The sequence below is a fragment of the Geospiza fortis genome, unplaced genomic scaffold (assembly GCF_000277835.1).
Source record: "Geospiza fortis unplaced genomic scaffold, GeoFor_1.0 scaffold78, whole genome shotgun sequence".
NCBI classification, from domain to species: domain Eukaryota; kingdom Metazoa; phylum Chordata; class Aves; order Passeriformes; family Thraupidae; genus Geospiza; species Geospiza fortis.
Genome location: NW_005054339.1, coordinates 802,718 through 829,694, shown reverse-complemented (window position 1 = coordinate 829,694; position 26,977 = coordinate 802,718). Strand labels below are relative to the sequence as shown.

General features: G+C 40.9%; 1 protein-coding gene across 1 annotated transcript in view; it reads left to right on the top strand.

Annotated features, from left to right (window-relative positions):
- The window catches only part of DOCK3 (dedicator of cytokinesis 3), a 165,776-nt gene that overhangs the window by 113,970 nt on the left and 24,829 nt on the right, over positions 1–26,977 (top strand). Inside the window, exons 24-40 of the mRNA XM_031058228.1 lie at positions 3–164; positions 1,095–1,222; positions 2,178–2,324; positions 4,337–4,435; positions 6,525–6,619; positions 8,119–8,194; positions 9,078–9,178; positions 9,455–9,513; positions 10,895–11,043; positions 13,293–13,378; positions 15,174–15,200; positions 15,322–15,417; positions 17,097–17,157; positions 17,641–17,734; positions 18,416–18,564; positions 23,177–23,263; positions 24,839–24,943. Of these exons, the coding sequence (XP_030914088.1) occupies positions 3–164; positions 1,095–1,222; positions 2,178–2,324; positions 4,337–4,435; positions 6,525–6,619; positions 8,119–8,194; positions 9,078–9,178; positions 9,455–9,513; positions 10,895–11,043; positions 13,293–13,378; positions 15,174–15,200; positions 15,322–15,417; positions 17,097–17,157; positions 17,641–17,734; positions 18,416–18,564; positions 23,177–23,263; positions 24,839–24,943 (1,721 nt within the window). The remainder of the gene's footprint in view (positions 1–2; positions 165–1,094; positions 1,223–2,177; positions 2,325–4,336; positions 4,436–6,524; positions 6,620–8,118; positions 8,195–9,077; positions 9,179–9,454; positions 9,514–10,894; positions 11,044–13,292; positions 13,379–15,173; positions 15,201–15,321; positions 15,418–17,096; positions 17,158–17,640; positions 17,735–18,415; positions 18,565–23,176; positions 23,264–24,838; positions 24,944–26,977) is intronic.

Sequence of the window (26,977 nt, the reverse complement as noted above, 5' to 3'; positions counted from 1 at the left end):
CTTTGAAGAGCTGCTGCAGATGTTCACGGTGCAGGAGGTGGCGGAGTTTGTGCGGGGCACGCTGGGCAGCATGCCCAGCACGGTGCACATCGGCCAGTCCATGGACGTGGTGAAGCTCCAGTCCATCGCCCGCACGGTCGACAGCCGCCTCTTCTCCTTCTCAGGTGAGCTGGGCTGAGGGGCTGCTGCTCACTGAGGGCAGCAGCATCTTGGGGGCTTTTGCAGTGCCTCTGTTGGGAATAATTCCCTGCTGAATGCCAATAATGTTGGTAACTGTTTCTCTTGGCAGCGTCATTGATAAATGTATTCATTTGCTCAGTTGGTTGGAGCGGGGTGCTAAAAAAACCAACATTGTGGGTTTGATCTCTCTTTTCCCAAGGACTTTCACTTCAGAGTTGGATTCCATGATCCTTGTTTGTCCCAGCTCAGAATATTCAGTAATTCTGTTAACTCTGTTCAATACAAATCCTTTACAAGTTTCACTGTGGCAGGAAATGTTTATAAATCCATCATAGATAAATTGTAGTTACTAAAGGTTGATTAACATACATTAAAAAATGAGTTAATTATAACTGCCAAATCTCACTTTACATTTCACATTGTTCTTACCATGGACAGGAAGAAAACCTCCTTTCCAGCCAACTTATGCCTGAGAAGCAGGGAGGGATAGTCTTGTGAGAAATCCACCACATTGCTTTAAAGTATCTTTAATCTTTATGTTGTAACTTTATTATTTCTTTAGCTCAACACTTTAGTAACTCTTTAATTCTTAAAATTTTACTTAAATATATTATTGCTTACATATACTTTAAAACAGAATTTTAAAAAATCTTTAAGAACTCAGTGAAACATGGCTGAAGATTGTGAGTGTATTTCATACATGAGTGAAAGAAATCAGGAAGGTAAAGTGGAAGACAGAAAGCTCCACTGGGTTTCTCTTTCCTGTGGTGAGGACCTCAAGTTAGTGCACTTAAATGATTGTACTCAGTCCAAGGTGAGACTGATAACACCACAGAATTTTGTCAAAACCATCCATCGTAATTGTTTGTAAATATTTTCTTTCCTTACATTTGTAACGATTTTCCTTCATCCAGAGTCCCGGCGCATCCTGCTGCCTGTGGTCCTGCACCACATCCACCTTCACCTACGACAGCAGAAGGAGCTGCTTATCTGCTCTGGGATCCTCAGTAGTATCTTCTCCATAATCAAGACCAGTTCTTTGGTAAATCTGCTACGGGATTTTAATTTTTTATTTGCACCTCTGATTTAGTAAAATGAAGAGTTGAGACATTTTTATAGGTTAATACAGGTTTTTCAAAGAACTGTTTAAAAACAAGATTGTGCTGTCAGCAGGAGAGCATCTGAAATGAGGGTCTGGCTCTGTGTGTGACTCAGAGCATCCTGATTACACGGTGTGCTTGCTGTTAGGAGGGGGGAATCACATACACCCTCACCAGCTTTGACACTGTTTAATTTTCTTCATCCAAGCCCAGAACTTGGATGTCAGTGGAGTTTAAAAGTTCTACACAGCTCAAGGACTCATAGTTCTGCAAGAGACAGTAACTAGCACTTTGTGGTTCACATTAAAAGAATACTCTAAAATTATCCAATCAATGAATTCCCACTTACTTCTGGAAATTGCTGCTGAGTTTCAACATCCAGCTTTGACGGTCATAATACTCTGATCTCAAATGGTAGCTGGATCATGTGAAGCAATGCTCACAAAGAGGGGGTGGTGAAGTTTCCCCACCTGACTAAAGTAGGAAGCTCATGGTGCTAAATATAATTCTTACCACTGTGCATTTCCAATTACAAGTCAAGGGTCTGTGTGAAAGGAATGAGATGAAAGGCATCATGGAAATAAGCTAAAATAATACTGCCATGGAGTAAAGGTTCATGAACGTAATCTGCTCCTGTTGTGTTCTAGACCTTTGATTATAGACTAACCTTTATGGCTGTGACCCTGAATGTTTCCATCAGAGAATGTCCAGGCAACACACACACACTCTGACAGAACAACAGGATCTGGTACCAATGAGGAATTTGATTGTAATTCTGTGAGCCTGTTCCAGAGCTCTCTGTCCCAGGGAGCCTGGTATGGCTCACTCAGCAGAGCTGTCTTTACCAGTTCCATCTCTCCAGTTCCTAACTGTGTGTTTGCTCACCACTTGCTGTAGGAGGGAGATGTCGTGGAGGAGGTTGAGATGATGGTGGAGAGCCTCCTGGACGTGCTGTTACAAACTCTGCTCACAATCATGAGTAAATCGCAGTCTCAGGAGGCGGTAAGAGGGCAGCGCTGCCCGCAGTGCACAGCAGAAATCACTGTTAGTAACTAACAATCAGTTTCTATTTCCTGCTTCTCTAACCTCTGGTTCAGTCCCTCACCACCACTGGCACCTCATCATCATCTCTGCTGAATGAATGCCCAGGGCTTTGTCTCTTTCCCTTAATAAGCAACAAAACCATTCCTTCCTCCCTGCACCACTGAGGGCTGCAGGAAGCAGTGGAGCTCAGGAAGCTTTCGTGGATTTCCAGATTATTTTCTTGTTTGTCTTTGCAGCTGTGATTGAGAGTTATTGCTTAAGACTTGAGGTACTAGGGAGCTGCCTGGGGCTTCACCCCTAAGGTGGTTTCACCAGGGGCTATAATGAGTATCAGGCTGTGGTCCCCAAAACTGAGGATATGACAGTGCTCTGCGGTTAAATCCCTTTATTTAACACCTTGGAGAGCTCCTGTCCAGGGTCACTGATTATTTCATGTAAATGAAATACAACATACTTTTTCAAAAGAAATTAAGAGATGCTAAGTGAGCTCTTGAGCATGGTGGGAGAAGCCACCGCTTTACCCAGGCTGCCAGCCTTAGCCACAGGGAAGAAATTTTTCTTTCACATGCAGTGGAAGAGAAGAAAAAGAATAGAATTTTGATGTTCAGCCTTTTTCTTTCCTGGATTTCTACCCTTTTCTATTTTAGCCTATTTTAGCCTATTTTTGTTTGTCAGAGTCTCTAATGCAGCTTTTGCACAATGTAGGATGTTAAGCTGCTGTTCAGAACATCCTTTTTTTAGACTTGTTTTTTTGGCAAATGGCTGAAACCTCAGCAGTGCTGCTGGGGGCAGATGTGCACTGAGGTGCACTTCTCACACAAGAGAGAAGGTTGGATCTTTCCTTGTTAGCTCAGTTAACAAGATGTGCTTTGATACAGAAGAAAAAGGAACTGGCTTGCAAATGTCCAGTAATATCTCAGTTGCCTTTTACTGCTGCCATTTGACTTATTGCTGTTTCCCACATGCCAGCCCATACAGAAGAGCACATCCTTCTTCCTTGTGAAGTTCAGCCCTGGAAAGTTTCTTGCAACAACCCATGTCAAAGCTTCTGGGTAGATGCTTGAGCCATTTAAGAGTAACAATAAAATGGAAGGCGCAGTCCCTTGTATTTGCTCCTCAATTTACATTTCACAGCACAGTGATATATGGATTCTTATTAGATATGGCTTAGATTTGTGCAATTTCCAAATTAGTTTCTCTGTGGCAGAAAAAAATAGTGTTGTGCAAGGGACTGGCAGTCAACAGGCCCAGCCCTGATGTTTTTGGCACCACTTTGCTTGTTCTCTTGGACAGATTGTTTAACTTCTCTGTGCTTTGCTTTCAGATTTGTAAAATGGGGGAGCTTCTCTTTGGAAAACACTTTGGGATGCTGTGGTAACTGGTTAGGGTGCATCTGCTTTGCAAAATTACAGAAATGTTATTGTTGCTTATGTAGGCTTACCCAGACTGTGCTCAGGAAATCTGGCTGCAGATCTGTCAGTACTGGAGCTTTGACAGCACAGAACCTGGTGAACACTAATAAGCCATACATTTACAAGCTTCCAGACACCTTCTGTAGCCCAGCCTGATCCCAAGCTGTCACTGCTTTACTGGTCAGAGTCACTTAGTTCAAATAACTGCTGGTCTATTGCCATGAGCTGCACTCACACCTCTGACAGACACTGTGTATTAAGGACCTGAAAAAGGTATTGTCAAAACCTGCATGCTTGGAGGGGGATTTGTTAATGTCTGTATTAATAATTTTAAATTACTTTTGTTTAGGCTACAACTTTGATTAAAAGATCTTTAAAATGGGCATCTGTGGAGGAGCCTCCTGGAGGTGTATCCCTGTATTAACAGTAACTCAGGAACTGTTAGCCTGCAGTACTTTCAATCTCTGTGCATGTCAGCTGTCCCCTCACAGGCATTGGGGCCATTTCAGACCCCTCCCCTTATACCTTCCCCCTGGTTAAGCTTTGTATCTGTGAAATTTCAGATTGTCTGAATGAAAGAGTTTCTCATTTGGTCAACAGGGAGAATATGTCTCCTGCCTTTTATCTTTGCTCCGTCAGATGTCAGACACTCACTTCCAGCACTTACTGGACAACTTCCAAAGCAAAGATGAGCTGAAGGTACAAAAGGATTTGATGTTTGTAGGGTGATTCCCTCAGAATGGGAGAGCAGAGGGGAATCCCTCCAGCATCACTTGCCTGTTAATCATTTCTATCCACTGGCATTCTCTTCAGGGACCTCCCTTTCACTTCTGCAGTCATTGGTGTAGTGTTGCAAAAACACAAAAACACATTTAAGACCACAGGGCACTGAATTATCTTTATAACAGCAAATAAAGTCTCAGGATAGATGTTTTTGGACATAAAGGATATTGTAATTGTTACATATAAAACACAGGCAGAGGAACAGGGCTTTTTAATCCTGTGGATGTGAAGTCACTTGTTGTATAGCACTTTGCTACACGTTCAGTATGCACTGGAGCTTTCTTACAAAGGGTATTGATTATATGCCAAAAGAGAATTTCAAGCCTTTTGGGGGTTACAAATGTCTCTAGCAGATGAAATATTTTTTTTAAAAGCTGTAACCTCACCACTCCACTTGCTGCATGCTTCTTGAGAGCATCAGTTTAAATTATGGCTCTCCATGAACAGCAGGGGTTGGTGAGGGGCACAGACCTCTGACATCTTGAAGTGGTACATGTCACATCTCATACCAGCAGAACTTCTTAACTCAGCTTCAGTGGGGAAGAGGAATGTCTCCAGCAACAGCCTGTTTAAAAGGCAGACTAATCCTATAAATAAAGACAAGCTTTTATATAAAGTTATTTTGTTTTGCATGGCACTCTAATATGCACAATAAGAACAATGTAATGTTACCTTAACAAATGAAATGGAGAAGCAGTGAGAAGTCCTTTCTGGATAGACTTTCAGCTTTTAAATATTTTGTGTGCATATAGAGAAGCTGAATAAATTAGGCAGATGAATTTGGAATGATAAAATTCTTATCTTTAGGTTGCAGGGTTCAGTGTATCTCAGGTTGATAGTTATGTAAGATTGCTGCCTTTCTGATAACTTTGAAATTGCTCACAGGAAAATGATTTGGTAAATTAATTCATAATAAATTTCAATATATATTTTTAAAGCCATCTAAACTATAGTTCTTATGTCAGACTTGTGGAAAGGTCATTGAACTAAAATTTATCGTTATGCCCAAAAGATCTGTTATATCTCTGATAATCTGAGTATATGTTCCAAGAGTACCACAAAGGCTGAAGATTTTATATATTACTCTACTTTCTCATGAAATATGGCTGTTATAATATTTTCAATACTACTTCTGGCATGGAAAGGCATTTTATTCACTTGCCAGTGTTACACTTTGGGCAAAATGAGGCCAAAAGTCAAGGAGCTTCTAACGCTTTACTCTGAGCTCAGTTACACCAAGATGTTAATCAGACACCCTCCATTAAGGCATAATGGTAGCATGGTTTTGAAGAATCCCTGCTCTGCCAATTTCTCTGCTATTTTGATTTTGTCTGGAAGGAAAACAAAACAACAAAATCATAGGTTGCAAGGCAAACAAATTGTCAGATTTGATCTTCCCTGTTGTTCTGTACAGACATGGAGGTGCAGGTAATCAAAAACCAAAAATGTCTTCAGGTTTGGGGATTTTTTTTTTGGAAAGCAGACATCCAGCTGAATGTGTCTAAGAGCTCTTTGCTGCTGTGTGTTGCCAGAAATGGGGTTTTCTGTTACTATTTTAGAAAACTTGTGTAGGAGTTTTATTGGGCCGGGGGGGTGTGGTTAGTTCTCAAATTGTGACGTAAGTCCAAAGAAATTTGGACAGATAAATTAATAAAATGAATGCATTAAAAAGTGATTATGAGTCCAGTATATTTGAAAATAGCTGCAAATTGACATTGGAACTCTGGGTGATAATATGAGAAGTCAGATACAATTATGCACATTGGGAAGATTTTCATCTCCCTGTAGAAGTGAAGATTTTAAAGCTGGAAGTTGTATGTTAGACTCAAACAAAAGGAATAGAGCCATATTCCAAGGTATGTTGCTTTCATGCTTCCAGGTGAATGGCCTTGCAACACAAAGCTCAAGTAGAGCTCACTTAGCTTAATTTGTCTTTCTTACAATCAAGAAAATAGATTCACCTGCAACTGCTGCTGATTGTTACATATTTTCCCCTGTGTGACAGGAGTTCCTCCTGAAGATTTTCTGTGTGTTTCGGAACCTGATGAAGATGAGTGTCTTTCCTCGAGACTGGATGGTGATGAGGTTGCTCACCAGCAAGTAAGTAGAGGAGCAGGTGTAAAATGTTGCTGTTTTGTGGCTGTTAAAGCCTGGGGGCAGTGTTTTTCCTCAGAGTGAGATGTGAGGATCAAGACAGGAATTCTGGATTGCTCATCCTCATTCTGGTGTTGTTGTAACACTCTGGACCAAACCTGGGTGTTTGTGGGTTTGTTAAACTCCAGCAGCATTCTCAGAGCCAGGAGTTAAAAGCAGAGCTGAAGGAGCTGCCCTGAGGATGAGGGGCTGAGTGACCCAGCAGCTCCAGCACACAGGGTGAGCCCAGCTCCCCACACCAAGGGCTGTTTATGAGCCTCTCCCTCCCTTGTAGGGGAATCCCTGCCTTGAACTTCTGTTTTTTCCCATGAACATCCCTCTGGTAGCCAAGCAAGGAGAGGCTCTTGGGTATTTTGGGAAAGGGGGAGCAAACCCCAGCCATGACACCAAAGCATTACACAGAGTTCCTGCTCAATTCAATTGTCATCTGCCATTTTAATGCTCCATTTTATCTCAGTTTCTTGCTTCTGCTGGGTTTAAGTACTGTGCTCTTTGGATCAGCAGCAGTGTTGAACACAGGGTGGCTGGAATGATCCCTTAGCTAACCTAGCTGTGGAATTCCCACTGACTGAATGACAGCTGGAGCATTCCCACTCTGAGGAAACACCATGGAAATGCTCCTAAAGGCTGCCTGCTCAGCTGAGCTGAATGCTCTGCAAGTCCACCCTGCTAATGAGAAGTGAAAGTGGATTTCAGGAATTCAAGCATAAAGATTCAGTGAAGTTCTGTAAGAAAAAAATAAATCCACCTGAAACAGTGGCTCCCTCAGATGCTGCAGGTTTCCTGTTCCCTTGGGCATCATTTTGCCACAAAGCTTTAGACTGACAGTTCCATTTAGGAGTGCTGCTGAGTATTGCTTGCATGTGAATCAGAGATGTGATCTTCTTTTGATATTACTGTGGCCTTATCTACATGCCATTTATTAATTCCTGAATCTATCATGTGCCTTCATTGCCTTTCACTAAGGTGTATGTAGCCACCAACAAAAAATAACACAGAATCAAAAATTAGCAAAATACTCACAAATATCTTGAGTTGAGTGAGATAAAGGACTGTTGCAGAGACAAGAACAAGGACAACTCAAACTTTTGAGTTTCTCTCCTCTGGGGAAAAAATTTCTGCTTACAACAGGAGGAAAAGGAGTGTATTATTCCATTTCCCAGGTGGTCGTATGGCCCAGCCATGCAAAATAGACAGGATTTTAAATGCTCATGTGTAAATGGTAAAAGTTACAATAGTAGTGAAAGTTCATAGTTTTGTATTAATTAATACAAATTGTTCATTAAAGCAAAGAACAGTGACTTGTGTGTAAATATCACAGAGATCACACAAAGAATGCACTTCTCTGTACCTGTAGTAAAACCAGCACCACCAACCACTGTAATATGCTGTATTCCAGATTCAAATGTTCTCTTTTGTTTTCTTTTCTTTGTTTTTGGCTGCAGTATCATAGTTACAACAGTTCAATACTTGTCTTCTGCCCTGCATAAGAATTTCACAGAAACGGACTTCGATTTTAAAGTAAGAATTGATTCAGAAAATGTTCTGACATCTTTTCAAACCAGTAGTAACAAAGGAACAGGAGCTGCCCTCTGCATTAGCTGATGATATTTGCAGCATTTATTAGAGTGTCTGTCAGGAAGATGACCTAACTGATAAAGGACAGGAATGGAATCTGCTGTGGAATTGATGGGAAATAGAACAGATACAGTGTGAGATCAAATCAGGAAAATTGAGTCCCTCATAAAGGAAGTCGGTAATTCCATAAGCATGGGGCCAGTGGAGCATCTGTCTGATGGATAATGCAATGTAAACTCAGACAGTGCTTTTCCTGAAGTTGGGGCATTCATGAACTTCCTCTCCCAGAGGTCTCTCTGGCTGATGACACAAAACCTGGAGGAACACAATCCTAGGGAGTGTTGTCCCTGTGTCTGATGTAGTTGGAGATGGGCAGCAAGTTCAGAGTTAGTAAGAAAGAGCTGCCAGACATGCACCTAGGGACAAGTGCACACACCAAGCTGGCAAAAACCTCAGCTCTTTGGGAAAACAGACCAAATTATGGGGGTCCTGTTCATGATATAATTTGATCTCTGGGGATTCCTGACAGATAAAATCTGTTCAACCTACAGAAAAACAATTTAAAAGTTTGCTGATGTCACCAAGTTTGTTCATTCTTGAGCTCTGGTGCAAAGGGGAAAACCCAGTGGCATTGCTTTTGTCGGGGTTTTAATGTCAGTTCCTACCAGGGTTTAAATAATCCATTTGTGCCTTTAATTTGTATCTCCATAGTAAGAGACATATTGATGAAGTTACCCCTTGATTACAAAAAGCAGTCTGTCTTTCTCCAGTTCTTTAAAATTTACTTTTGGAGTGTAATGTTATAAAATTCCTTTGCTTGTCACAGGTGTGGAACTCTTATTTCAGCCTGGCAGTTTTGTTTATAAACCAGCCGAGTCTCCAACTAGAAAATGCCACACCACCTAAGAGGAAGAAGATTCTGGATAAGTAAGGATATGTTTTGTTGGGTTTTCACCTCAAAAATCAGCCTCTTTTTCCTCCCATAAGTCTCTGTGATTTATTATGAAACCTGGGATGTGGAAATGCCTGGGAAATGAATAACTAGATCTCCCAATACAGCAATCAGTGATCACTCAAGTTGTTTGATATTCTTACATTGACATAAATGTGAATTGAATTTTTTTTAACCATTTGATTATTTTTTCACATCACTGCCTTGCAAGTTTTTGTTCCCTGGGCAGCTGTGTCTCTGTTCTCTCTCAGGTATGGTGATATGAGAGTGATGATGGCCTATGAGCTCTTCAGCATGTGGCAGAACCTGGGTAAGCCTCTCCCTCTTGCACCTGACAACCAAAGCCAAAGGAAAACCCCATTTCTGTCAGATTTTTAAATTTTTTAAATGTTTTGTGGCATCACCGAATCCTTTGTTTCTCTGAAGAGAAGCACTTCTCCCACCAAAACTCTCTTCTGCATTGTATTCTAGAGGAAAATCACAAAATATTTGCTGATAGGGATCACAAATACAAGGATATGAGAAGGGGTGAATCACTAAGAGAGCAAAGGAGTGACACAAGTCAGATTGGATAACTTAATAATGTGGCTACAAAATATTCACCAAGCCAAATACAAACATTTTATGTGTAGGAATGTAGGTAGGAGTTGCTATTCAGAAAATTAAAGACAACAAATGTACCATGGTGATAATCAGCTGAAGGGCAGCTACCTGTAAAATGCTACGAATAAAGGAGATTTTGTAATCTTTGAGAAAATATGTAAGAATCTGGAGTAAGAGAAGAGGCACCACATTATGGTCACAGTGTTTTCCCTAAGTGCACTTGATTCTAGATTAGTTTGCCCAGTCCTGCTTTCTACAGCTAAAAGAAACAAAAAACCACAAAAAAAAATCAACCCAAGGCAAGCTGGACAAGGTTCAGACAACAGTCAGGAAGTCTATGGAAGCAAGAAAACTGAATAAGCCTGATTTGTCTTATACAACTAAAATGATACAGCCAGAACTGGTCACAGTTCAAAGGATCTGTGTGGAAAATAGAAGGCCCTCCAAGGTAACAGAGATCCAACACCCAGAAAAACAAACTGGACAAACTCAGCTGAGAAGAGAGAAGCCAGTTTTGGATGTGTAGATGCAGACATTGTTCCAGATCAGGCTTTGTTGAGTTTCTCTCTGCACAGTGCATGGCTCAGGAGAGGCTGTCAGCAAAGTGCCTCAGGTCCCTCCTGGGGAAGATCCACTGGTCCCAGTCAAGGGCAGTTAGGAAATCCAGACAGCAGTGGGGACCAAGAGCTCTGTAGTTCCTTGAAATCTAAAAGTGCTCTATTAAGTACCACTGTTCTCACCAGCCCTTTCAAAATCTTCATGAATTGGAAGTACCCAGGCCTCTTTTCCTCCAGTTAGTATGTTTTAGTTGGGTTACTTTTGACAGTTTGAATTCCTTTGCAAAGTAAAATGCACTGACATTTTTTGCTGAAGGCTTTCACAGTGAAATTAAAAATGCTCTTGGAGACTTTGCAAGAAATGGGGTAAAGCAAATACTGATTTTTCATTCCTTTTCAGGAAAAGAATATTTGCTTTTGTAATGCTCATGCTTACTACTGTGCAAATGTCATTATTGCAAGGGTTCCCTATTTTCTCAGTGACAGATAGCAAAGGCTTTTATTTAATTACCACTGGTTTGTGTTGTACAGGTGAGCACAAGATTCACTTTATTCCGGGAATGATTGGCCCCTTTCTGGGTGTTACCCTTGTTCCACAACCAGAAGTCCGGAATATCATGATCCCAATCTTCCATGACATGATGGACTGGGAGCAGAGAAAGAATGGCAACTTCAAACAGGTGAGGGCACTGCCCAAGCTGTCCTTTCCTTGCTCTCTCTTGTCTGCAGTGTCCAGCTGGAAGCAAGGAGTTTGTGGTTTTTTATCTGTTTCTGACTGTGAATATGTCACGCAAATCTATATAAAATAGAAAATTCAAGACCTAATTCAGAAGGCCCCCAAGATTGTTTAACCAGTGCAAACTGCATTTTCCATGAACATGGGGAAGAGGAGGGGTGTGCTCAGAACATCACAGATGGGGAAAAGAATTTTCTAAGTGCTGGGCTATCACTGCTCCCAGTGGTTTCACTTAGATTATTAGTCAGCCATTAAATGGGACAGACTGAGAACCAAAAATGGGGATGTAAAGATTTAGCCAGTCTTTGTGAAAACAGTGCTCTCTGCTTCTCTGTCCTCAGTTTGCAGCTAGGAAGTGGTATTGTATAATTAAATCATTATACCATGCCTTGAAACAGACTTTTACCTGTTTTTATTTTCAGAAATTGCAGCAGCTCTCTGGGAAGGGTTAAGTCCAACAAGAGCTCTGCAGTTTCTACCTGCTGTGAGCTCTGATTGCAAATCAGGGAGGGAAATCTTCATCATTGTTTCCTAGTCATGGTCAGAGAACTGCTTAAATTTTCCACTGCAAACCAGATCTCTGAAATGCAGAGCATTGCTAATGAAGGATGGGCTTGGTCTGGATCCTCAGATGACAAGTGTTTCATTGTCATTGTGCTGGGGCAATACTGGGGGCCAGTATCTGCAGAGAAGTGCTCTGAAGGAGTAAATCACCATTAAATTATCATAATTCATGTGATTAGTTATTTGCACAGTCATTAAAATGCCAGATCTAATCTATCATTCCAGGAGAATAGCAGACCTTTCCCATAACCTGATCTATTAGAGGCTGTGTGGAAAAGTATTACCAGGAGCTTGTTTTTCTTCCTCTGCAGCTCCCATGATTGCTACAATTGTTATTATTTACTATTATTGTTATTGCAATAGCATTTTGATCATAGTCCTCTTTCCACTTGTTTTAGCATGACAATAGAACAGTCGTTCTCTGGAATTTACAGTATGAAGCATCTGCAGTCACCTTGGAGTTTCTGGGCCTATTTACATTTTCTGTATCAAGATGAACTGTTTGTAATCTTCATTTAATTTTTATATTCACTAATGTATTTTAAACTACAGCTCCGAGAATATTTCTTAAATTACCTGTGGAGCAAATTTCCACACTGTTTTACAAAGCATATATTGTAACCTTCTAAGGTTAAAGATGAAATAATCATCTGTATTAGTGATTAAATAAATAGTTGAATACACCAAGAGGTAATAAACCTCATTAACATTATCTGCTGGAACCAGGCAGTTATTTGCTTTCCAGTATAATGCTGTATAGCTGGACACAGGCATTACTGATTTCTGTAATCACTGCAGATCACAAACAAAGAGTTGTTTTTTTTTAATTCTGAGTTTCTCTTTGCCTTTTGAATATTCAGTTGTTTGTTAGAAAATATAAAAACCCTGAAAATTCATTTTCAAGCCCTTTTTTAATTTTCTTCACTAATTCATGTTTTTACAAGGTTATTTTTTCAGCAAGGCTGGATAACAATACAGTCTGATTCAGGGATGAAATCAGGTCTCCCTTTAATGATTTCAGCAGCAAGAGCATCAAGTCCATTTGTGTGCCACTGGCTGATTCGGTTTTCCTTCTTTACTTCCTTTGCAATTTGGCAGTTGAAAAACAGAGAAGCTCAAACTATGCTTGTCTTTAAATAAAAGTAAGCCATATTTCTGCAAATAGTTTCAGCCTTTAGGAGCCTCTGTCTTCACTAGTCGTGAAACTGTCTTCTGTGAGATTGCTGACTTCATGAAGTTGTTTTTGTTTAATGTTACATACATCAATTTCTGCACTTGAATCAATTTTATGAGAATATCTGATATCACACTTGATATTTAAGGTGGGAATTAATATGTATTCAAAATCTTCCTAAGAGAAACATAATGATGCTGGTGTGGCCCTTCATATAAGTGAAAGAAAAAGCAAAAGTGTCACATAATCATAGAGAGGCTTAAAAAGTGGGGTTTAATGAACAAAAAATCTTCTAATATAATGATGCCTGAGTAACTGCAAATCAATTCCACCAGCAGAACCAGCAGAGCAGAGCAGTGGTGCTGGATATCCTGCTGTAGCTCAGGATCCAGTTCACCCGATGTGCTGGGTCACTGGGAGAGTCTCTGACTGATGGATTTGGTCTCTCCCTGCAGGTGGAGGCTGAGCTGATCGATAAGCTGGACAGCCTGGTGTCTGAAGGAAAAGGTGATGAGAACTACAGGGAACTCTTCAGCCTGCTGTAAGCTCTGCCAGTTCATGCTCTCGTGTTGTGCAGGGCCACTGCAAGAGTCAGGCACTGATGTGTGCAGGCACAGATCTTTGGGGAGGGCTGGAAAGGGCTGCCTGACTTCCATGGAATAGCTCAGTGAAGAGTGCTGGAAGTAACACAGAGACCTAAATTCTTCTTTGTCTTGTCCCTGTGACAGCTAATAAAAGGCTGCACAGGTTATCATCCTCCTATCAAAAATTCATTTGCTGGAGGAGCCAGGGCCCTTCTCTTTCCATAGCAGTGAGTGAGAACCTGGTGTCAAGAGTGTTTAGAGAGACACTGTACTATCTACAGTGTTAGGCCTTGCTAAAGCAAAGGAATTTTCCTCAGCATTTTCCTTTCTTTCCTCCTATTTTTGAAGGCCATGTTATGGTTGGTTCAACAGTTGCCAGTTGCTTCCTTCAGAGTCTATTGTGATACTTCCTTTGACACAAACAATTCCCACTCAGAAGGGTAAAGTTGAAGATTTTATGTCTGACTTTACACTTCACCTTTGATTTCTGATGTGTCTCCAAATTTAATTTCAAGTGTTCCTAGTTTATTTCAGAAGGAATTATTTCAAACTCTTGACAGTCCAGAGCAGTTAACCCAAATTTTTTAATACTCTCGTGAGCCAGAGAGATCAGCAGAATTTTAGCCATATATTCCAATTTTACATGGCCTCCAATAGTACACCAGCTGTTTGAGGCATAAACCTTTGTTTTGCTGGAATCAATAATTCTATTTCTGAATTTGCACATTCATTCATTTCAAGCTAGATAAGCCTGCCCATCCCATGTGCTTATCCTCAGGAAGTATGGAAATGTATTCCGTTTGAATTGTGTGTATTCAGCCTTGGGAAGTCTTGGATCTTATGTGTACAGATAAAGTAAGTCTATTTCAGGGATAAAGGAAAGGAAATATCTATTGTTTTTTAATCACATGGCAAGAGGAATAGTGTGCCTTTGCTCCACTTGAAGACATTCATTACCTGAAATGTTAAAAATTCAAGGGCTGTAGCTTTTTACTCATTTTTAGGTGGTAGTGATTGGATGCATTACCAAGAAACACAGGAATTACAGTGACCAGTTAGTTTATATCTCCCACCTAGTTGTCTGAGAACAATATGAGGAAACACATAATTTGTGGAAAAAAGTCCATAAATTAGTAAATGCTGTGTGAAAAAACAGTTGACCCTGAATTTTACTGTCTCAACTATACTGCTGTAAAGGGAATTGGCTCCCTCAGCTGCAAATCATCCCAGTACTGAAGAGTTTGCCTCTTTGGAGGATGTGATACCCAACAGAATTTCTTTCCTAGAAGTGGCAAATTCTTTGACTGGAAATCCAGTTTCAGAAAAACTGGCACGTAAATTTGCTTTCTTTCTTCACTTTTTAAACAGAATGTTCATTGTTCTCATTCCAGCCTTCTCTCTTCCTTCACAGCTGTGTGACATGGGTGCTTACTGTACTGTCTATGCTAGGCAGGAGCAGATTGCTGTTATTTCCAATTTAAATACAATGTGAATCAGGGTTGGTTGTTGCTGATTAGAGATGAAAATTTATGGAGGAATGAGCAAAGAAGAAATATTTGCAGTAGGTTTGGACTCCTTTTCAGTTTCCAGCTGCTGGTAGTGGTATTTAAGCTGCAGGTAATAATGTGGGAATCAAGTATTGCCATGAGTGTTGCTCTTCTTCATATCTGTTAAATGGCAGTGTGAGGATATTTTCCCTTCTCCTGTCAATTCTGTAATTTCCTTGTCTTTACTTCATGCTGCCTGGAGTAGAACCCAACTCTTTGGGCCTTATCCCAGGTAAGATGCTAATTCTTCTGGAACTTGTTGTATGAGAGAGAAACCAAGTTGTCTGTATCAGTCTGCATGCCCTGTACCATTTCCTTGGAAGCCTCAGCTGTTGTCTTTCCATCTCCAACAGTTTGCTGGAGAAGATTGAGCAGGAGACTTGGCGGGAGACCGGAATCTCCTTTGTCACGTCCGTCACTCGGCTCATGGAGCGTCTGCTCGACTACAGGTACCTGGCACCAGCAAGGACATGCTCTAAGTGTGAGAAGTTTGTCAAGACATGGTACCAAATTCCTACAGGGAAGGTTTTTATTGACTGTCAAGCTGCATACATGCAAGCCAACACATCACTGCTGGGTCCTGAGCAAATATCCCAGATCCTCATCTCATTCTAGTGTGCTCATTCCTGATAGTTTTGTACTGAGGTTTATTCAGGTTGCTAAAACATTAATTCTTTCTATCACTGAAATGATCTCACCTAATTCAGCAAAATAGATGTTAAATGCAAGAGTGACCCCCAAAGCCTCATTGAACCAAGGTATGCTGAATGCCTCATCCAGGCCTGCAGGGCTGGAGAACTTCCATCTGGGAGCTCTGGCACATCAGCTGGTGGCTCATGAGCAAGATTTCACTATAAATTAGACAGCCTTTGTTTAGTTTTAAACTGAAGTTTGCAGGCCTGTTGTGTCAATGCAGCTGAGCTTTGACTTAGTTAGAAGGAAATATTTTAACTTTAGATTTATATATACACACACACTCAGAGCGGTTTTTTTTAATAATAGACAATTTGAACCTATATAGAAGTGCCCCAGATATTTCTATCTTTAGCCTACTGACAGGAGTTCAAATAGTTTTTTCTTCTGCTGCTGCTCATTAGAGGTGAAACCCTCTGACTAGGCTGGGTGTTCTGCAGTCCCAAATCCTTTTCTGTGCTTTTTAGTTTGCTCTTTTTGTTATCCCTACCACCTTGATCCAATCTCCTGTTTTTTTTCCTGGCAACAACTGCTCTACAACTACTGTGCACAACCAGGTACTGGAGATAGGTTTAAAGGGAATGCAGGGAAGCTGTTTGGGGTTTTTTGGGGGGCAAGGTGGGGGGTGTTGTGTGTTTTTGGTTTCTGTTTTTTGTTTTTTAATGATAAACACCTGCCAGAAGGCAGCTTTGACGCACAGGTACACATTTCCATGCTTAATTGAGAAACACATACCAGTTTTTAACTGATTTTCAATCTGCAGCTGATCTTTCATTCCCAGAACAGGGAACTGGAATGTGGCATTGGAATTTAGAAATACACAGACATTTCTTAGAGTCCAGCTGCCAGTCAGTAGCTGTAGTAGTTCTCAAGATGGTTTGCTGTGTCACTGCTTTAAAAACTTAGTCTCTTGTATCGTTGGAATAGAAATAATTACTAAAATATTCCAGAAACTAAAGATAAGTTTTGTGATTTAACTTACCTAGGGAAAAGTTAGAAATCCAGTCTAAGCCCTCAGGTTGTATCCTTGTGAGCCACACCAGGCTGCAGAGCTGCATTTATGGACGTGAAGCCTTTGACTAGGACAAAACATTCACATCTGGATAAATAGGAGTTTTTTACTTTTATAGTAGATCTTGCATTCAGACTATTTTTGACATTGTATCTGATTTTTGTTCAGATTCTTGTAAGAAATGAAGGAACAGTCATTTCAGGGGCTTGTTCACAGATGCAAACTTGTAAGGGGACACTCAGTTCTCACATCATCTAAGCCCTTATATGGAAACTTTTCTTAGAGGAACTTTATGAAATTAAGTGTATATGATTATCTGTTGTTTGTCATCCAAGGAAAGTCTGGAAAGTAAGATAGCTTCAGATTTCTTTTAAAAGGACTGGTTTTGCAGATGTTTGTTTCAACACTGCTCTGCTTTCTTAGGGACTGTATGAAAGGAGATGAAACAGAAAACAAGAAGATTGGCTGCACTGTTAACCTAATGGTAAAAGTGTTTCCTTTATCTCTTTGTGATACTGTGCAATCTCATTGAAACTGAGATGGGAAAGGCTGGGATAGGAATCTGTGTCACACAAGTGTAGCTTCAGAATCCAAGCACTGGAATGACAGAAGAAAATGAAGAGGATTGTGAGGATCCTCTGGAGGCCTCTGATCCAACTCGCTGCTTTGAGCAGGGCCAGATAGGTCAGGCTCCTCAGGGCTGTGTCCAACTGAGTTCTGTGTATCCCTGTGACACAGATTCTACAACTTCTCTCACCTTTTCTTTCAGCTTTTGACTACCTTCATTTGGAAAAAAAAGCCATGCCGCAATAAAATTAGTGGGTTAGATCAGTGTGAGTGTGAAAAGAATTACTTTTCTTTCCACTAAGAATGTGTTCTCTTTTCAATAACTTTTCACATCCACAGATGCTGCAGAGTGCTTGAATGGAGAATCTCAAGAGTAACAACTCTGTTTTTTCTTTCACAGAATTTCTACAAATCTGAAATTAACAAGGAGGAGATGTACATCCGCTACATCCACAAGCTTTGTGACATGCACCTGCAGGCTGAGAACTACACAGGTGAGAGAGACATTCCATGGAGTCTGCTTGCTCCTCATAACATTTTTAACTTTCCCAATGTTATATAATATCTGGCTCATTCTTTTGGAAAGAATTGGCATGAATCAGTTATGGCATTGGGAAGGCAAGAAGCTGAGGCCCAGCTCCTTTCCTCAAGTTAAATACTGTCTGTTTATGCCTGCACAACCACATGATTATTGCATTACACTTCAAATTTTACATTAAAGTGTTCTTGGAAGAAGATGGATTTAAAAAAAATCACAACAGTGGAATGAAATTTAAAGGAAGATTAGCAAAAGCACCATTATATTACCACTTGTCATATTTCCTTGCCTTGCAGTGCTGAGGAAGCACTTGGAACGTGAATGGACTCTAATGCTGTGTTGTCCAAGCTCTGTTTACAGCTGCAGGCCCCAAATCTAGTTACAGATCTGAACATCTGACTGTGCATTTAAATCAAGTAGCTGGTAAAAAGAAATTTGACAGATTTGTACCTAAAAATCATGTGCTGCTATTTTAAGTAATTGACTAATTTAATGGTCCCCTAAGAGTTGAGATTTTTTTTTGCAAACTATAAGTCAGAAATCGCAGACTGTGTCAGAAGCAGGTCTGTGACCTTTAATATTGGCCGTGTTTATCTGCTGTCAGTGATTCAGTGTTCCATAACTGCCTTTCCTACAGAGGCTGCATTCACTCTGCTTTTGTACTGTGAGTTGCTTCAGTGGGAGGACAGACCTCTGAGAGAGTTCCTGCATTACCCATCTCAGTCAGAGTGGCAACGTAAGGAAGGTCTGTGCCGTAAGATTATCCATTACTTCAACAAAGGGAAGGTATGCCAACTTCTTCTCTCTTCCAGCAGCTTCCTTCCCTTTTCCTGACTGACTTAGGGCTTGCAAGCCATCATCTCAGTCCCGTAGTCTGGAAGTAAATTTGTATCAAAAGGGTTTATAACGTGACAAATTGGCTCCCTGGACAAAAAAAAAAAGAGATGAGGAAAGGTATTTCATTATGTAGGGCATTTGGAATGGGTTAGGGAGGCCAACAGGACAAACACCAAAACATTTTTAAACTTTTAAACCAAGCCTGGGATCAGGTGATGTGGCAGAGTGCATGTTCCTCAGCTTTTTGGGGGTGGGATTGCATTTTGTAGCTGTCCATGCAAACTGCTGTGCTATGACTCAGTTGAGAACTTGTTTCCTGCTTAACCTGCACATGGAAATGGCAGGCAAATGCTATAGGGGTCTCTTTATTGAAAAAGGTTTAAGTCCTTTCAGTATCACTTATTTTAAAGTGATTTCCAGTTAAAGTGCAATTCCATCCACTGCACAAGAAGAAAATCAATCCATTTCAATTTCATATATTGAGTATGAGTTTTCTACAGTTAATTATATTTTTTTTCAATTACTGCAGAAGTAAATGTTTTTTAGTCCCTTGTGTCATGCTGTTTTGGGAACATTTCAGAGGTGAACCTTAAAAGTGACATCATCTGTTGGAGTATTTTCAATTTTTTCCCTTCTCTAGGAAAATTCCTACAGCTTATGTTCTTGGGAGATAACATCTGTATGTGTGCCTCAGGGTTGATTTTGCCCATGATGGCAATGACAGTGGCATTAAATACAAATGTGAGTTGGTTCTTATGGGGCTGCCATTCCAGCTAATTCATTCCCAGTCCTGGTAATAAGAGTTGCATATGGCAGAAACATTTTCTAAAGAACCTGCAAAAGGAAGTCAGATTCCTATGTGAAGGAAGAAACGGCCCATTTATGAGGAAGTGATTTAGATTTTTTTTTTGGTGTGTCTGCCAGAGTTGCTCTTTTGTGATAACACTGCATATGGTTCTCTCATTTCAGAAATTTTCAGACTGCACTTAAAAACAAATAACTGGCTTGTGCAGATATTGTAGTACTGTCCTGTCTGACTAGACAAAGATGATAGAGGCACTATGGAAAGCAAGTGAGCCTGTATTTTTGACAACAACAGGGAATCCATATATACAGTGAAGTAGAGTAAAAATTGACTGATGTAATTAGGCTATAAAACTCCTAACAGATTATAGAGTGTTAACCTCTTGAGATTTTCTCCTCACTGGATGTTTTTGGAGTTACTTGATTTGTGTTTTAATCCTGCTTTACTACAAATGGTAGCTGAATGATTAAATAATCCACTTAAACAGTGTGTATGTCACTCAGACTATGCAAGTGAAAGACGCTGAGAAGCCAAAGCCTCCTTTTCAGCACTCTTGTTGTGTGACAGGGAGCAGCTCAGGGAATGGAAGAAACCTGCTTCCCTCTACTTGTGTCTGACAGCTTCTTTCTGCACTATCCTGAGATGGTCCCTCCTCAGGTTCTGCAGAGCAGGATTTGTTATTGTCCTTCAGTTGCATTTCCATTTCTCATGCTGCTCCTGGCCTCTTCCACCAAGTGAGGGTGTCAAGGCAGAGTGTAAAGGCTGTAAAAATTCTGCATTTCTTTAGAGGAGAATTTTCTCAGGATGGGAATGGGAGGAAAACTGCCCACAAGGGTGTCTTGTGACATGGCAGTGGCACAGCCTGTAGCAGGCCTGGGATGCTGCAGTGGGTGCAGAGCTGACTCCCACCCTCAGCAGCGTCAGCAGCAGCCCTGTGCTGGGCAGGAACATGGTGTTCCAAAGCCCTTTTAGCCTTCACTGGTCATGTGCCTACTCCTGCTGATTTCTGCTATGCTGTGAATTGGTTTGTGGCTCAGCTGGCAGTGTGTGCAACTACATAACTTAAATTGAAGATATTTTTAACCCTCAGTTACAGTTTTGACCGTTAAAAGTTCTCTAGTTGAAGACATCTGTGAATGGAGCAGTTTGAAGCTGACTGATCATGTTTCTGCACAGGAATACTCGAAATCTACTCAGCCCTTTTGTGTCCAGTTCACTGCTGGATTTGTTACCTGCCAATTCTGAGCAGCTGCCACCATGGCACTGCAGGGTCTGTTCTCCCTAGTCCAGCCAAGTGCACACACAGCCCCAAAGCAGCAGTTTTTCATCATGTGCTCCATACCCAACACTTGAAATCATTTCTCTTGTGTACCTTCATGGGAATCATTTCCAAAAGAAATCTGCACACTGGGATGTGAGTAAATAAAGGCTGGCATTCGGAAGGGGTGATTGTCTCTACCTGAGCCCTCTTGTGCGCAGTCAGCTGAGAATTGCTGGTGCCATAGGAGAAAGCTGCAATAAGTGCCCTGTGAATGTGGCTTTCAAGTAATACACAGCATGCAGACACATCACAGATCAGCAAAACAAGAAGCACTAGTGAGGAAAATTACCAGTGGAGACATCAGGAAGTTATTTGAAGAGGGAAGTGACGCTTGCATGTCACATGGAATTGCACATTAATTATCTGTACTGTGATGAGGTTACTCGTTAGCATCACAGATTTTAAAACTGAAGCTCCAATGACCTGAATATCCATTCATTCCTTTTCCTTTCAAATATCTACAAACCATTTTCTCTTTAGGAAGTTACCTGTATGTTGTTTTTCTTCACTTCTTTATCTTATCTGGTGTCTGCAGAATACTCAGGTAGCACAGTGGAATCTCTTGGTGTAGAAACTGAAACAAAGAGAGAGCCTGAGTTAGGATGACAGGAATGGTATCAAGGTACATGCAGAAGAGGTAGTATATAGAGAAATCAGATGTGGTTGCATGTCGTTAATTTAATTGACATCAGAAAAGGAGCATGAAAAGGTTACATCCCTCAGATCACCTGGAGGGAAAACAGCTGGTGAGATTTCTGCTTCTGTCCAGAAGAGAGATTAGAGAGTTAGGTAGGCTTTAGTCACAGCATCCCATCTGGAAGTAAGACTGCTCACACTCTCCCTGGGAAAAAAAAGCCATTTATTCCTGGCTAGATGTTTTAGAAGTGAACATAGTTCAGCTGAGGACTGAAAATCTATGTATAGTATCTCTGTAAAGAATGTGCTGCAACCATAAAAAATGCAGTGGTCTTTGAGTTTGCAAATACAAACATTTAACTGACTATGGTTGATCTCAGTTCAGTGGATCAGTTTGTGTGTCATACATTTTGAGAACCCACAGCAAAAATCCTGTTAATTTGAGATCACAAATACCTCACTAATATTCAGAGTAGTCAAGAAACTGGTCTTTCAGTTCCTCTCCTATTGTGTCTATTGTTTTGATCTAAATAAATCTCAGGCCTCTCATTCTCCCAAACTACAGCTACTATCAGAATATACAAATTGATTCTGGCACAATGTTTTATTTAGCAAGTTTTTATTGAAGCTTTTGTAATTAAATGACGCTAAAGAGCTGTAGTAAGGAAGTGGTAGTAAGGAGAGAACAGACACTACAAATGAAGGCTTAAAGGGAAACACTGTAAACTGCCTCATAAATTATATCAAACAGTAGGGATTCACTTTTTTATGTGAAGGTACACGTAAGCAGAATACCTGTTTCCATATTAAGTGCTAATATTTTACATAACTGCTGTTAATGACTGGTTCCAAGAATTTACAATATTGCTATTAATATTCTTAAAACTTAAGGTGATAGTCTAACTCACACATCAGTTTTGTTTTCACTACAGCAGGTACCATGTAAAACAACTGGCAGATTAGTCCAGTAATGCATAATAAAACTTAATCCAGTAAAAGTTCAGCTGAGACCTTGGTGCTCTAAATCCTTTACCATAAGCATGGTAAGAAACAGCCACTCCCCTAAAAGGCTTCCAGTGTGTGCAGGTAAAAGGGGATGGAAGAGGAGATTTCAGTGTAAAATGAGCTCTCCAAAAAGCCACTTGAGGTAACAGGAGAGTCCTCCTCTCAGTGTGGGTGTGCCCAAAGTGGGTCTCTGTCCCTCCTGACCTCTGGGATGATGAGTACTAGGAGAGATCCATTGTGTGGGATTGGGAGCTGAAGAAAAGAGTGTGGCTTTCTGAATATGAGTATTGATTCACTGCAGTAATGCAGGTCAGCTCTGAGGATATTTTGTGCATTGGAGTGTTCCTACTGCCTGACAGTTTGTGCTTTCAGTGGGAAGGAGCAGCCTGGGAAGGGGAGCACTTTGCTGGAGAGCCAAGCCCTAACTGTACTCCAGGGAGTTCTAGTGCAGGAAGCAAAGGAGCTGTTGGGGGTGGGTTGAAGGGGTGTCTAACACGAAGAAAAATTGTTAGTTTTATTATCTTTCTCCAGATAAGTTCCCAGTCTCATAAATGAACTGTCAGAACAAGCAGTATGTGTGTGTAATTTCCACGGAACATATGCCTCTGTTCCCATCTTTTAGAAGGAATTGATCTGCTATTTAATGGAAATGGTTTCACCACATTGCATTTTCCCATCTAATCTCTGCCATTTCATACCAAATGAGTTCCCAGAGCTGAGTTTCCCTATTGCTCTCAGCTGAGCTGGCAGCAGCATTGTGTTTGCTGTGAGTGTGATTTGCTTTGGCCCCGCAGAGCTGGGAGTTCGGCATCCCGCTGTGCCGAGAGCTGGCCATCCAGTACGAGAGCCTCTATGACTACCAGAGCCTCAGCTGGATCCGGGTGAGTGGCAGCACCTTCCCTCCTTGCACACCCTTACCTCGTTCCCCAGAGCATTCTGCTCTCCTGTCAGAGCATTCTGAATTTAAATATAATCACATTCCTTATAGAGCTCCATGCATGCACCGAGACTCCTTGCTGTTGATTCATATTGATGACTTTGTAGGTGCACTGAAATAATTCCAGAGTCTGGTAGCAGTAAAATCCTGTGAGTATATGAAGGCAGCACACACACACACACAGGAGCTGGGCTTGCTATTGCAATGGCATATTTACATTTATTTTTGCATAAAATATCCTATTTTTTATACATATTTCATTTTAATTCCAAAAAGAATCAAGAACAACCTGTGCCTCAGTGAGATAAGATGAATGAGAGAGAGAATGAAGAAGAGAAATATTTATGGCATTCTTACCAGTTTACAGGGATCTGGTCCTCTGGTACAACCAAACATGTGATCAGGGCACATTTGCAGCATCATGCTTTAATCAGAAAAAGCTGTAGTTCCTGTTGTTATTTAAAAACTTTCTGAATGTGAAAATAGTTCATCTCCTCCTGTCCCCTGGGGTAGCATACACATATCCACATTTGAGATTTATGCTGCATGGATATATGCAGTGGTTTAAATTCTCTTTCTAAAAAGTCCAGTTTGTTTTTATCTGAAGACACCTGTCTAACAAAGTCTGATAAACTGCACTTCTGAAGAACCGGTTTTCTCCAAAGTGGCCCCAAAGAGAGCACATGACCAGCTTGGCTGTGCACTCTCTGTGCCATTCACATCACCACCACATTCCTTGATGCTTCCTGCAGTGACTTTGGGACCTTCTCCTTCCTGGAAAGGGAGTTAATGTTTGTGGGAACTGACCACAAACCAGGATGCAATATGGCAAGTTAGGGTTCCTTGCAGTGGAAGCAATGGTGTCAAACTGGTTCTTCTCCTTGAAGAGCCACCTTTTGCTGCAGTGAAATTTCTGAGGTTCAGTTTGCCAAAGGGTCTGGAAATCCCACTCTTCATCTTTGTTGGCACAATTCCACAAAACTGCTTATTGGAACTAGAAAAAAGTCCTTTTCCTCTTTGCAACCACCTTTTTCTTCCATGTTAAACCTTCTGGTGCACAGAGCTGTAGATTTAATTTTGTTTTATCCTTTTTCATGCCCCTCAACTCAATTAAGGCAAACCCAATTAGATGTAATTTTCCAGGCAGTGGTATGGATTTTGATCTGTAGGAGAGAATAGGACACTGTGAGCCAGGCAACGTGGATCTTAATCTCAGCTTTGCCATTATTTCTGCAATGCAAAGAAAATCATATGCAAGACCTGTTTAATTTAAAATAAGATAAACCAGGAAAAATTAATACGTCATCTTCCAAAATGTAAAATGAGTATGGTGATATTCTAGTCTGTTCCACCATGTAGACTGGTATAATTAATAATTTTTATATTTAAGAAAATTTTGGTCTTTTCATAAAAAATCATGGGGGTAAAAGAGTAATGTGATATTTTAATGAGTGTTGAGATGTTAATGTTTTAAGTGCAGCATTAAAGGTCTGATAGCAGCTATCTCTTTCCTCCACAGAAAATGGAAGCTACCTATTATGACAATATCATGGAACAGCAGCGCTTAGAACCCGAGTTTTTCAGAGTTGGTTTTTACGGTCGAAAATTCCCATTTTTCCTGCGGGTAAGCCAAACTTATACATGATGTGACAAAGTGACCAGGCTCAGAGTAGCTGGTAAGGCTTTGTATTTTTGTTTTGGAGATATGATGTCTATTATTCAGCATATTTTTTATGCCTGCACAAATAAAAACAGTTTTCTGGCTGAACTGAAGGACACGGTCCACTGGGAATGTTCTTGGGAACAGAGATCAGAAATTTGACTCATGCCACTGTGAATTTTTGATGATCTGCAGATGCAGCACAAATTGCCTCTATATTAAGCAAAATGCTGTATTGCAGCAATGTTGGGTCATTACAACTAATTTTCATCATCTCAAATTATCATACTTTAAAAAAAGTCTCACTTGACAGAATTCTAATCGCAGCCTGATGACTCTTATGCTATGTACAAGTGAAAATTTCCTCTCTTAAACAAAAGCCAAACAGCTTCTTTGGACACGTCCTCACTTGGAGCTCATTGTCTGCTGGTGTACCAATCCATTTAAAAAGTGAAATTTTCTTCTTTTCCTAATGAGGAATCAAACTTTAAATGGGTATTTGTTTATACAATGTCTTGTTGCTAGTTTAGAGCAAGGAAGGAATATAATATGACAAGTGCTCCAAGAGCTGCCCGCAAATTGATGGCAGATGCCATCGAATGTGACAGGACAAGGTAACTGGAAGCTTTCAAGGACTGGAGGTGCATGGTTTGTGTTCTCTTTGAAGGAATGGTTTGACAAGAGGTGGTACCAATCGAGGTACACAGGATGAAGCCATACAAAGCCAAGCCATTTTGAGAGCTGCCCTCATATACTCCCCTCTGATTATGAAGTTGTTTGTTGTTTTTTTTAACAAGGATTTCAACATGGGGGTTTAATTATAGTCTTTTAATGGAAACACAGGCAGGGATAATAAAGGCAAGTTGAAATTAGTCAAGGAGAAGAAATACCAGTGCATAAAGGGTGGTGGTTTCATGTTATTTGAAGATGAACAGTGCCTGAATCGGAGAATCACAGAATCATTTAGGTTGGAAAAGACCTCCGAGATCATTGGTCCAACCTTTGACCAATCACTACCTTGTCAACCAGACCATGGCACCAAGTGCTACATTCAATTGTTTCTTGAACACCTCCAGGGATGGTGACTTCATCAGCCCCTCCCAATGCCTGACAACCCTTTCCACAAAGAAATTCTTCCTGATGTCCAGCCTGAATGTCCCCTGGTGCAGTTTGGGCAGTTTCTTCTCCTCCTGTCCCTTGTTCTCTGGGAGGAGAGCCCAATCCCGACAGGGCGACCACTTCCTGTCAGGGAGTTGTTGAGGCTGAGAAGGATCCCCCTGAGCCTCCTTTTCTCCTGTCTGAGCCCCTCCTCCCCCAGCTGCTCCTCACAGAATTTAGAATGCAGCAGCCTGAAGCAGTATGTAGAAGACCCTGCAGAGGAATCCAAAGAAAGGACGGGTGCTGCTGCAGTGTGAACCCAGAGCTGCCCCATGAAGATCTCCAGAGAAAAGTGACAATTCCTGGGTTCTATGTCTAACAACAAATATATCAGCGAGTCACAATACAGTCATCCTGGCACACAAGCATTCCTAACATCTGAAGTACTGTCAGAAACTGGAGCTTATCTTTTTATCTTGTGGATCCTCCCTTTTACCTGGGATCCTGCATGGCCAAGGTGTTTGACACTGCTTGAGCTTCCTGTGCTCAGCCCTGAGTCTTCGCAAAGTGCTGTAATAATGTGGATCCTTGGCTGGAGAAATTACCAGCGAGCACGAGCGTACATAATTATAATCCTTGTTAATTCTGCAATTATATTTGGTAGCAGTACTTCTGATAGCAGATTACTAATGTAGCAATCTCATTAAAAGTCATCCTCCTCCTTTCTCTCCCTAATGATCCATACAGCACACACATTGTGGAGCACAGACTAAGCCCATTAGCAGTCACATCAGCATGGATCACACTGTAAAGAGATTGGAAGCAGCTATTCTAGAGAAGAAAAAGATTTACATGGATTTAAAATCTTCAAATGGATATAGGAGTGATTTAAAGTGATCA